This window comes from Cicer arietinum, chromosome 8 (assembly GCF_000331145.2).
Source record: "Cicer arietinum cultivar CDC Frontier isolate Library 1 chromosome 8, Cicar.CDCFrontier_v2.0, whole genome shotgun sequence".
Lineage (NCBI taxonomy): Eukaryota > Viridiplantae > Streptophyta > Magnoliopsida > Fabales > Fabaceae > Cicer > Cicer arietinum.
In genome coordinates, this window is record NC_021167.2 from 1493327 (window position 1) to 1506415 (window position 13089).

At 29.6% G+C, this 13089-nt stretch overlaps 2 protein-coding genes across 4 annotated transcripts; both read right to left on the reverse strand.

Moving 5' to 3' along the window:
• Positions 1 to 6013: 6013 nt before the first annotated feature.
• On the reverse strand, positions 6014 to 9462 carry LOC101509686 (probable inactive receptor kinase At4g23740). 3 transcript variants are annotated; one of them, XM_012718921.3, is made up of 3 exons: positions 9285 to 9462; positions 7715 to 8915; positions 6014 to 6971 (listed from the first exon to the last, which is right to left on the reverse strand). In XM_012718921.3, exons 2-3 carry the CDS (start codon positions 8874 to 8876, stop codon positions 6310 to 6312), a joined length of 1824 nt encoding a protein of 607 aa, XP_012574375.1. In that variant the 5' UTR covers positions 8877 to 8915; positions 9285 to 9462; the 3' UTR covers positions 6014 to 6309. The 3 variants fall into 3 exon arrangements, with proteins under 3 accessions (XP_012574375.1, XP_012574374.1, XP_004511531.1); XM_012718920.3 differs by having other exon boundaries at positions 9182 to 9462; XM_004511474.4 differs by lacking the exon at positions 9285 to 9462 and adding an exon at positions 8999 to 9159.
• Positions 9463 to 10644: 1182 nt separating this feature from the next.
• Positions 10645 to 13083, reverse strand: LOC101510208 (putative glucose-6-phosphate 1-epimerase). Its single transcript, XM_004511476.4, has 8 exons — positions 12865 to 13083; positions 12700 to 12774; positions 12514 to 12570; positions 12083 to 12243; positions 11733 to 11867; positions 11469 to 11571; positions 11290 to 11389; positions 10645 to 11156 (listed from the first exon to the last, which is right to left on the reverse strand). The coding sequence occupies exons 1-8, from the start codon at positions 12976 to 12978 to the stop codon at positions 10987 to 10989; spliced, it is 915 nt and encodes a 304-aa protein (XP_004511533.1). The 5' UTR covers positions 12979 to 13083; the 3' UTR covers positions 10645 to 10986.
• Positions 13084 to 13089: the final 6 nt, after the last annotated feature.

Genomic DNA, 13089 nt, shown 5'->3' on the forward strand with positions numbered 1-13089 from the left:
GAGAGAAAGAGAAAGAGAAAGAGAGATAGACACGTCTTAATAGTACTACTAATAGGGAGACAAAAAAACAAAACTTGTATTGTAAGAATTTATGCAATAAAAGAGAGGAGCAAGCAATTGCAAGGAAAGTGAAGTGAATGTATTAGAAAGGAGAGAAAACAAAAGAGAGGAAAAATGCAAATGCAAAAGACTGAGAGGGAGCGCAGAACACCGCAACTTGAGGGGACAGAATGTACCAAAAAAGTGAAAGGGATATCACTCACCCTTCTTAATTGTATTTGTGGGGGCAACACACATTCATTTTAATTATAAATTCATTAATTCAATTTTCAAAATAAAATAAAACACTGTTTGAATAATTCAACACTGTTTCTTTTTCCCTAAATGAAATTAAAACCATGATGAACTTTTTATGTGTTCTGCCTCTCCTCTCACTACTGACAATGCTGGGTAAGTCCTTTGAATGGCTATCAAATGGTAAAATAACGGAAAGACTGATAATATCAGAAAAAATACAGAGTGTAGTAACGTACTTGCTTGGTGAAAATGGGAGAGATGAAAATGGAAGCAAACGCTGAAAGGTAAATACTACTCAAGTCTCTATGTGTGTGTAAGGAGTGGGACATGTACTCTTATATTTTTATACTACATTATATACATTGAACGGACCAATTCTGACCATTTACTGAATACGGTTTTAATAAATTATAAATCAATATTTCTAATTCATACAAGAGGTTTCAAAAATTACTTTTTTTTTTTATATACAAATTAATGTTAGTTGAGAATATGGGTATTTGTCTGGAGCCGCATCCGCATGTAGAAGCAAATAAAAAAGTGACACGCGCAAACCAATCCAAATTTAATCACGTGTGGTGAGATATGTGGAATCGAATCGGACCTACTTTGACTGAAAATAAAAAAGCATTAATATTTAGTTATACAATTAATTACGACATTAATGAGTTCATTCCCTTTAATGTTAAACAACAACTGTTAACGGTGGGTCAAATTCTAGTGTGTAACCGTTCATCTCTTTTTTATGCTATTTATTTAATTTTAATTTTAATTTTTAAACATATGAAATGCCCGTTGCACTGTACTTTCCCAATAGAAAGAAATAAGGTAAATTAGGAAAGAGTAACAGGTTACTTAATTATTATAATTAAAGGCATAAAGACTTATGAATGTAACAATAGTTAAGGAGTTTACTCAATTGGGTCTAACATAGTATGTTTATATGTTTATAATGTACACATTAATCTTATAAATTGTGGATATAGAATGGTCATGACCATCCTAAAATTCTCATTGATTTAAAAAAAAAACACTTCTTTTTTAAATAAAAATTAATATAGACTAAATTAGATTTATTGTACAAATTATTTGATATGGGCACATATTTACATATAATTTTAAGAAAATGAAAACTTTTAATATAAATTTGCATATGAATTTACGTAGGAATTTGATTAAACATTTAGAAGTAGTTAAAATTTATAAGAAATAATATATATGTTAACAAAATTGAAAAATGAATAACTATTAACTGTAATAAATTTGAAAAATAAATTATATAAGTCTTAAGATAATTTTGATTTGTGTGGTTTGATATATGATAATCGGTGATGAATTTCGACTAGATCTGATATGACATAGGTTAATATATATATTAATTAATATAAATATTGTGGTATATGTTGTTTTAATTTTAGGTTCTATAATCGGTATATTTTACGAGTTATAATTTTTATAAGTTGAATTACGTTTGTTGGATTATGTTGTCGAGATATGTGTTTGAGTCTAATATTGAAAATAACATACTATATGTGCATTTTTTCATGTTACATGAATTAATCTAACAAAATGAGAAATGACGTCTATCATGCAGATTGGTATGTGTAGATCCTCATTGGATTGATATGGACTAAAACTTATTTAATCAATTTTTGTAATTATTAAAATTGCACTTTTTTATTATGCGAAATTTTTAAGATTAGAATAAGCCCCAATTTTTGTGTAGACTAAATTATAATCTAGATGTCTATTATAAAAAAATCAGAGGGAAGAATTTATAAAAAAAATCAAAAAACAACTACTATAGTTCTAAAATAAAATAAAATTTCCAACTTAAATTTTAACTAATTTTTAATTATTAAATATATTAACCAAATTTTGATTTACTATCTCTCTTCAATATATTTATGTAAATTTACAATTTAAAATTCTTATATATAATATTTAGTATATTTGTTTCAGATTTTTTCGTAAAAAACCTATTTTTTTAAAACTAAAATTCATTTTTTATTAATTGAATGATGTTTGTTTCGAATTTTTTATATTCATTAAAATTATACTTTAGATTTATCAATTAAAATCAAAGTTTAAGAAGTTGACTATCTTAATATTTTGATTCAAAATCCGCCACTAAATTTTGTAGATCAAAAGTTAAATATCACGTTGATAACATTAAGAAAAATGGTAGAAGAACGAACACTCGATCTCAGTTTTATTTTTAAAGGTTGACACGTCAAATATCATAATAAATTAAATACCATCCTCCACTCATTCACAGCTTTGTTTGTACGGTTTTTTAAATAAAAAATACTAACAAGTATTTAAAAGATATTTATTAAAAAAAACTAATGCAAACTTTTTATTTTTTCTTTAACAAATAATCTAAAGAAAATAATTATAATGACTTTTTTTTTTATAAACAAATTTTTTGGTATACTTCCTAAATCTCAATAGAGTATTTATAGCTTTTACCTGTGATTTCTTGGGTATTGCTCACTGACAATATATAGTTGTGTGAACACAAATATGACAAAAATTAGAAAGAAACACAATTGGAGAGCAAGCTGGACAATTTTTATAAGAAGACGACATGACCGTACGTCTAAACCTATTATTAATCAATGACAAGTTGCTGTATCATACATACATACATGTATGTTCCTTGGGGTTTTCAATTTTATTTATAAATAGTATATCCAAGGTATTGCAATGCCGTTAGTATAGTGAGTATATACACCGAGAAGAGCAGAAGTCAATTAACATCGTTTTTCAAGGCACATTTGGATTCAACAAGTATGGTGCCTTGAGCCACAAAAATACACAAGAAGAAGCTCCGGTACTTGTCTTTTCTTACATCAACCTCACTCATATGTTTCTTTCTTTGCTATAGAAGTCAATGAGCACTTCGACCAAGATGTGCTTTGTTTCATGTTATCATTGATTGCACTATCATATTGTCTCAAATTAAACCAATACAAATAAGGGTCTCGCTAGTAGTGTTACGAGACACTTTAAAGAAATTAGTACTCCTACTAAAAAATAACATTAAAATTCACCGTAACTAAAACCACAGTCTTGTTGATATTTCACACTATTTTATCTCTTTTTTTAATAAGTGTCTCACTTATATTTTTCTTTTATTAAATTATTTACTTTCTCCAATGAATATATTGATTTTGATGTTTTTCTTTTATAAATGAGACCAAAGGTAATATTCTTTTATAATACTAATAATACAATGTTAATTATTATTTTTACTAATATATTATTATTTATTGTATATCAATTTATAAATTTCTATACTAATTGAAACTAATAAAAATATTAAAGTAAATAAAATTTATTTTATATTAAAATCAATCAAATTAATGTTTTTTTTTTTTGCAAAACATATTTAAAATGAGATAGAAAGAACAGTAAAATATCTACCAACAGAGTTATTCAAATTATGTACGTTCAATAATTAAGAAAAAATGTTGGTAAAAAAGTAATTAAAAAAATGTTGGGATTTTCACGTGGGGAAAGTTGCACACTAAAGGCCATGAACCATAGTAAGATCCAGCAATGCATTCACGATATCGAGATATTTGCATATTGGATAGAAAATGCCAACTTACTAAACGCTCCTAAAGAATAAGAAAGCTTTTTCTTCTTCAACCGTGTAAATAATCATATTAAATATATAGTAGTAAAAATTAATTTTAATCATTTTTAGATATAACATTAATTAATAAAAAATCAATAATAAAACATATCTAAACATAAAAAATAATTTAGTCTATTTATATATAAAATAAATATAAGGATGGAGGGAGTAAGTGATTAGTGTGAGATCCATAAAATAAAATAAAATTTGAAGGTTTATGAAAGTTGTTAGGGGTAAGAGTAGGAACATGTGGTGCAGGAAGTGAATGGAGCGACATAGATTGTCCATTAGTGAGGTTAATAAATTTTGTGCAGAAGTGACCATGTGCCCCAACTGCACCTTCTGCTATGCTACCATATCACCTCGAATTGGAGCTCAAACCTAGCATATCAAATAGCACCACAAAATATAATCAATTAAGCTTAAAACATCATGAATTCAGATTCTCCATAGTTGGAAAAAATTACTAATTCACACAATCACTTTCGTCAGATTGAAATTGGACTGTCAAAGTTTAATATAATATTTTTCTTAAATGTTTAAAATATTCCGTTGAAAATATAAATCATGTGATATCAATTGAACATCATTGATGTGTTGATCGCAAGAATATCGACGAAAATAATTTTAATATTTAAAATATACAATTACATTGGTCTCTAAATGTATGTGATTATATAGTATAATGTAAATTAGTGATACTTAATATAGGGGTATGTTAGAAATGAGATCTTTAAATAGAGTAAAATAGTTAAACTTGTTAATATTTGAGATCTTAACCACCAAATATTAATATATTTTAATTATATTTAAGACTAGAGTAAGTTTTTTTTGTAAAAGAATAATTAGCATAGTTAAAATTTGAGAAGTATACAATAAAATATGATAAAATAATTTATCAAGGGTGTTTTTATATTTAAGGATAATATTTTCTTTCCACAATAGAACTTCAAATTATATTCCCCTCTACATGGTGATTCTCTTCAGTACATCATTGGATTATGTTAAGCATCTTATGGATATCTTTGTATGTTAAAGAAATATTATGGAGATGTAAGAAAATAAATAAATATATTTCCTTTGGCCTTTGAGTATATTTGAGGACTTTACTTTTTTTTACCATCATATTAACTCTAATCACAATTGAATTAAATTGCTCCCTGTGTTCTATATAAAGAAAAAACAAAAATCATAATCAGCCAGAAGATTTATTTAATATGAGTTTATTTAAAGATTTAAGTTATGAATTTGATAAAATTTAAGTTATATTAAAAATGATAATTAATTTTATGGATTTTGTTTGAAAATTTTGATGAATTTTTAAATTTTTGTAAAAAAAATAATAAAGTGGTTTACACTTTAAAACATAAAAAATTTAATTGTCACTTAAAATTAAAATAAAAGACCAAATCAAGAAGAAAAAGAAATAAAAAATAAAAGACTAAAACCTTAACTGAAATTAAGTTAAGGCACCCCAAGTACTAATTAGCCAATTCTTTATTCACAGTCCAAAGATCTACTAATGAGTTTTTTAATATTCATGTTTATTAACTACTATTTCATCTTTTTTTCATATTAATTATTCACTTCAAAAGTCTCTCATAAAGATAAAATAAACTCAAATTTTAGAAAATAGAAATAGAAAATGTTTTACAAAAACAAACAAACTATATAATTAGAGTATTCATTTTCATAATTTTTTCAATTAATTCAATTCAATATGTTTAATAAGATGTATCTTTTCTATGCTTATGATATCTCTACTCCTTTTTATTACTCAGTGAGTGAGCACTTGACAAAAGATGCAGGTAAATGAGATATTGCACTGCAGGCTGTAATGAAGTATGGCAAAAATTAATGTGCACTGTAGGTGGATAAATAACCAATATGATTTTCAAACAAAGTTAATATTCGCAGTTAAAGTTATGTCAGTTAGTCTCCTATCCTACAACACTTATTAATTCATGTATGCATTTTTAGTGTTGAATGAATGTTTTTGGAAGAATACCATTTAATGTCACAACATAGAAAAATGCATTCTAAAGCTTGTTGCCATATGGTCCTTCAATATTTGAAACAAAATGAACCAACTTCTGTTGATATTGGCATGAAACATGCATGTTTGTCCTCAAAACAACAACTGCCAAATAAAGCTTCCTATGAACCAAATGCTTAATATCAGCAAGACATAAATGAAGAAACCACCTTAATATATTCTAGAGTCTACATGCATTAAAAATACCATGATATAAAATCAGTAAAATTAGTTTGGATTTTTGGGGTAAAAGCAAGGAATGCTCTTGTTAATAGTTTGGAGAACAACATTCTCAGATACACTCAAATGCAGAGACTTTGTATCATTCACCTCACTCTGTGGTAGAGGGTGGAGTATCACATTGAGAGAATGTGTGTTGTGTTTCACTTTCAGCTTGGTTTTCAGACGATGGCCGATTCTCTATATCAATCTGTCTTACATTTTCAATCATCGATACGATTTCTGACATCTTAGGTCTTTGATCATGCATCCTTACAACACATGACATGGCTATCTGTAACATCTCAACCATCTCTTCTTCTATATTAGGACATCTCATAAGCTCTAAGTCAAATACTTCAGCTGTCCATTCTTCTCTCACAACTGAATGAACCCATCTCACAAGGTGGATAATCTCATCACCTCTAGTTGTGTGGATAGGAGATTTTCCAGTTAGAAGTTCTAGTAACACCACGCCAAAGCTGTAAACATCTGAAGCCTGTGTCGCTTTCCTCGTGTCTGTGACTTCAGGTGCTCGGTAACCAGCTGCTCGTGAGACGGGCTGGGTGACTGAGCTCATTATGGTTGCTAGGCCAAGATCAGATACACAACCATATTGTTTTGTGTTGAGAAAGATATTTGAGGATTTGACGTTGCCGTGTATAAGTTTCCCACCATTTTCAGAATGGATATGAGCGAGGCCTCGTGCAGCACCTAAAGCTATTTTGATCCGAGTATTCCAATCTAAAGGCACCTTGTCCTCTCCTCTTTTACCTGAAATTTTCAGAAAGCAATGGTGCTTATACACAAAAGAATAATATAGTTGTACTATGTGTAGTATTTACTAAAGTAAAATATTCAAGACACATTGTTTCTGATTAAGTATAAGTATTTATTCATTAATTTGATCTTGCCATATCATCCTATAGACAAGAGTTTCCAACTTGTTTGACATGAATTAGAACTTTTCACAGATTAGCATTCAAATATAGAAGATGCTCATTACTCCAGAGAGAAACAGAAGATATATTTTTGCATAGGAACTTACAATGACAACAACAACCAAGCCTTATCACACTAAGTAGAGTCAGCTACATGGATCGAACAGTACCATAATGTTCTATCTTATATCAAATCTCTATCAAATTCATTAATCATCTTAAGTCCTTCTTAATAGTTTTTCTTATAGTCTTTCTAGGTCTTCCTATGTCTCTAAAGATCACATAGGAACTTACAACATAGCCAAAAAAGCCAAATTCCAAATTCCTAATCTTATGCCATTTACTTAATTTCCTCATAGCTGATTTTTGAGTCAGACGAAGGTTATCAAGAGACAACATTCTGACTAGCAACCATTCCTTTCAATATTGATGATACATTCAAAGTCAAGAAGTAACAAACAACCACATTCATGCACAAAAGATAAGCAAAAGATTCTAAACAATTGAGCATCATAATCATCAATACTAATTTTAAAAGCAATTTGTGAGATAAAAAATTAAATTTATGCCACATACCATGCAACAAAGCAGAGATGCTACCCTGATTGTAGTAGTCATATACAATCAGCTTCTCATCTTTGGAATAGTAATAAGCCTTTAGCTCAACCACATTCTCATGTTTAAGACTTCCAACAATATCCATGTGTTGTTCAAAATCCTTTTTTCCAACAGCTACCTCCTTTAACCTCTTCACAACAACTGTGGTTGCATCCTCAAGTATGGCCTTGTATGCAGCACCAAATGTTCCCTTACCAAGTACCTCAGCAGAAGCCCTTAATAAATCTTCCAAATCAAAGGTATAGTTACATCCCTCAAAGAAAAAAAGCTTATTGTTTGCATCTTGGTTTCTCGATACCATTTTTTCAGGAGACATCTCTCCTCCTTTCATCAACTTACCATCAAAGGCATCTTCATCTTTCCTTTTAGAACACAACACAAACATTAAAACAATGAATGCTGCAAGACATAGAAAAGCACCAACAACAATAATTCCCAATAGTACTGTTCCACTAAGCCTTCCAACATGTTTCTGAGACTTAGAACAATTTTTGTAACATTGTAAAGTAACAGGAAAAAAAGTACCAAGAGAAATATTGTTTCCAACAAATGCTGACTTAGGAAACCTCTGAAAAGAAACAGGAACAACCCCTTGCAAATTGTTGTTAGACAAGTTCAGTTGTTGCAACAAAGGCAAGTTTATATCAGGGATTTCGCCGAATAGCGAGTTGTTTGCGAGATTCAAACAAGCAAGGCGACTCAAATTGGAAAGTGATAAAGGAATGGTGCCAGTGAAATTGTTATTAGACAAATTTACAACAGATAGATTCTTCCAAACAGAGAAATCAGGTAAAGGACCTATAAAATTGTTGGATCTAAGGTTCAATATTTGCAACCCTTTGATGCTATTAATTGTATTAGGAGGAATTGTGCCATGAAATCCAACTTTTGGCAATTCAATAGCTACAATTTGAGACTTATCTTTGCTACAAGTTACACCATTCCAACTAGTACATGGAGAAGAACTCACATTCCAATTCAAAGTTCTAGAAATAGGTAACTTTTTAACAAACTCTAATAAAGCTTTTTTGTCTTCAACAGGTTCTGCATTTCCTTGAAACACTATCAAACCAATCAAATAAACGGAATACAGAAAAATTCTATAAAGAAAATACCCCATTTGAGAATGAGTTGTTCCTGCTACTTCAGTTCATTCACACTGCACACAAAGCACACACAAAAACAAGTTTAGTTTTTTTATTAAAGGGTTAATTTAAAAAAACAAAAAGATACAATTTTTACCTCATGTATGAAAAGAAAAGAAGAAAAACTAAAAAGGGTATGGAAAAAAGAATGAAATTGTGTAAGTTTTTAAGTCAACGGAAAAAGCATGGTGAAGGTGTAAAAGCATGATGATGTTGCAGTTCAATCTTTTTATGGTTATTTATCATGTGGTAAGTTAATTTATTTAATGTGTTTTCCCACCTTCTTTATATTATAGATCTGACCAAAGAATGTACTCTAAAGCGTTACAACTTTGGAAAGGAGATGAAGAAAAAGCGTTTTATTTATAAAGGAAAAAACGTACATGTTATGATTAATGAGAAATCATGGTGATAGGTGAAAAGTAGGATCCAATGCAACAAAGGAAACAGTTAATATAATGTAGTAGATAGGTTATTGGAGGCGAACACATCACTTTTTTAACAACCCCAACAATGGTGGTGTATTGTAAGGTAACTGAAATGTGACTGGCACTTCTTAACAGTTTATCAGTGACAGTTCAAAACAAAATTATTACTATTTTTTCTAGATTCTTAGGTACAAACCATGAGGAGAATTTTATTATTTTTTTGGTAGAGGCTAAATTCTTTATTAGAGGACATAATAATTTATCATTAAACAATTGGTATTTCTTTTCAACTCCAACTCATTGCTAAATACTAGTAGTAGAGAATCTACTACTTGATATGAAAGTCCTTTTCATGTCATGATTGTATTTTTGGATTCTTATTAGTGCTAAAAGTATTTTTTTTTTTTGTAATGTTTAGATTCGAGTGAGATGGATAAAATAACGATGATTTGTTGTAAATTCGATAAAAATTATACTTTAGAGTTTTTATAAAACTGCGATGTTATTTTGTGAAATCAAACATACACTTCAATTAAAATAGATTATTTATATTTAGGTATTTTTGAAAATAATTGCTATTATCTCTAACATAATTCTTATTTACTTATGAGATTTATAATTTTTAAGTTTTTTCTTGATTACCTTTCAAGAATTGTGGAGTAAACATGAGTTTATGGATACCGCTTATACATTTGCTTATGAGATTAATTTTTATTAGGGGTGATGGATTAATTATTTACAAATTTTTTCAAAGACATCATAGGTCTCACCTAATTTATATAGTCATTTTTAATATTAAATTTTTTCTTCGAATTCAATTTATAGGTGAATTTATCCGAATGCAAATCTTTTATCTTTAAATAACTTTTTATCTAAACTTAATTTTTCAAAAGTATTTCATTCGAAGTTAATTTTTGCATCACAATAAAACTAACATATGTGAGATTAGGTGGATTGCTATTGTGTCCAACACTCATACAACACTCGAAATTTGACACCCCTTGGATGAATACTTTCCCAGCTGATGGACTCAGAAAAGAAACTTCCATGAGTTTAATGTCCCATATTATATGCTTTCACAACACAAAAGCAAGAGAAAACAAGTCATAAGCTTCTTATGATTGAAGAAATTTGGTTCGTTAACCATGGTCATTGATCAAATTCCTACCGTTGTAACTCTAAAAGGAAAATGAGAAAACAAGACAGGAGTATTTGTAGAACTTTGGTGCCTGCCAATTTTTTATAAAAAAAGTTAACTAAAACAATTTCATGTACATGACTTAAATGTTTATATTAAAATGCAAAACACAACATAGAAGAAGAAAAGTGTATTTCTTTCTTTCTTAAGTTAACTGCAAAACACAACATAGAAGAAGAAATGTTCATGATATTTCTTTCTTAAGTTAACTGCTTCCACTTCATGTACATCAATTAGATGCATATCTCGGAAAAGTGGTTGATCTTGAACATAACACATGTATCTCTCTACTTCAGTTACATGCCCTTCCTTTTGAGAAATATTTAAATTCACATTCCACCGTCTTTGATATGAAGTCCCCTCTTATTATGATTTTTAGGCTGCAAGATTTGTTAAAACAATAACCAATGCTTGGTAGTTTATTTTTGTTAGTATTTGCTTTCAGTTTGCACATTGAAGTCATGTAGAAGGGACAACAGAGAGCTCCAAGCGGCCCGTCCATTCTTCGCCTGGTTTTAAAGTTATCGGTTTTTCAACTGCTGCACCGTCCACGCAGAGCATATGCTTGTACTCTTCATCCCCTAAATCCACTATTGACTTTGATTTTTTCTCCCAAGGATTCCAAACAACTATGCAATGTTAAAATTTACATGGATGGTTAGTTTTAGTTATATTGTTTCTGTAATGAAATGAGATGAGATTTCCAATTATAGTATTTTGAGTTTGAAGTGTTTTTAGTTGCTACCAATTATAGACACTTACCAACATCCTGAAGACCTTCCTTTCGTATCACAAATGTGCGCTTCCTTTCGTGATCAAGAACAGCTACCGTATTGCAAGAATCGAGATACACTCGATCGACCTAACATATGACAGGAAATAAAATCTCAAGCTTTCTTGAGTAATTGAACTTGTATGAAAATCATCATCAATTGCCTCACCTCAGATTCAAATGTCAAAGCATCTCCTTGTTCGGTGAAGCGTTCCTTCTGGCATAAGTTATCGAGGTAGTCAAGAGTTTCCAACCCTTCTACCCTCACTTCACTGTCAATAATCAGCACAGGTTAAGGTTAACTTAATAACTTAAGCTTATTCAAAGATTTGCAACTCAATAAAAATTAAAATTGAACATAAGGACTTGTGTGGAAAATTTAGTCCTGATACATATTGATCTAATGTTGGAATTGGTGGAATAGCACAAAAACCTGATATCAGAGATGGAGAAATATGTATGAAATGCAAAGGAGAAACTGAAAGGCTTGCCATTGACATTCCTGATGCGAGATATCAAGTTCAAACGTCCATCTGCTGCCAAACAGACCCTTAGGCGAAACTCGAAGCTGAATAAAACAGTTTAGAAAACAGTACATAAAATATTCTCATCCAACAATCTCAAGATACATGTGACTCTATTAGTACATAAAAGTATTTCATCCAAAAATCTCAAGACTACTTTCTTGGATACAATTCATTTTTAGTTATATATATCATCTGAGTTATTTTCAGCTCCACAGATTCAATGTTAGTAAAGTATAGAAGACATTAAAGCCCTCACCTATGTGGCCATAGTTTCATATCATCTTCGGATGGTTTGAGCAACAAGTCAATGCAAGCTTTTCCATTGGAATCATTGGGAAGAGGTGGAGGATTTTGATCAATAACCCATATCTTATTCCTTGCAAATCCATGTTGCTCTAGTGTTCCTCGGTTTCCAAACTGCAAACATTTCACCAATGTCTTATATTATCTACCTATACTCCTAAATATAAGATTATCTAGAGATTTTTGTCCTTTTTATAAGATTTACCTTAACTATGTTATGTAACATTCACTAAATACTATATGTAAACATCAACTAATTCTTTCTTCAAAAGGGTAAATTGTAAAATAATATTAATTGTCAACAAACTTAAACAGTATCAGCTTTTCATAATTCTTACGATTTATGTAATTCAAGTGTTAAATAGAAATACTATCTAAAATTACCTGTGGAAAACAGATTGGAATTCCTCCTCGTACTGGTTTGGGAGGACTAAAGATTGCCTAATTAAAAAAGAGAGAAAAATGTCTTAGAAATTTTTACATTTTACAAACAAAAATAAGGTTACTACTAATTGGTAATTGTTGAGAAATAACTTACATAAAATAAATAAAAAATAAAACCTCATTTACCTTAGAACTAGTAAACAATAACTCTTCACCACGTTCTGTTTTCCATGAAAGAACTTGTCCTCCATGCAAGCTAACCTGATCAAAAGCACACACACGCTAATTTCATCAATCAAATTCAAAAGGGTGTGTGAGTTACTTCAAAGCGTTAACAAAAATTTATCTAACCGTTGCTGAAGCTCCTCGAATGTTTCGAAGAATCACTTGGTCAATTCCATTTTTGTCCTTGGTAATTTCAATTGCTGTTCTGTTATGATCACTTTCACCTCCTGAATGATTCATTATCAAGAAACTCTATCTCTATTTTTTTTTTTTCTTTCTCTTTTTCTAAATTCTAAGTAATGAACACCAAAAACTGATTTATTAGACTTTAACAAAAACAAATTTGATGTG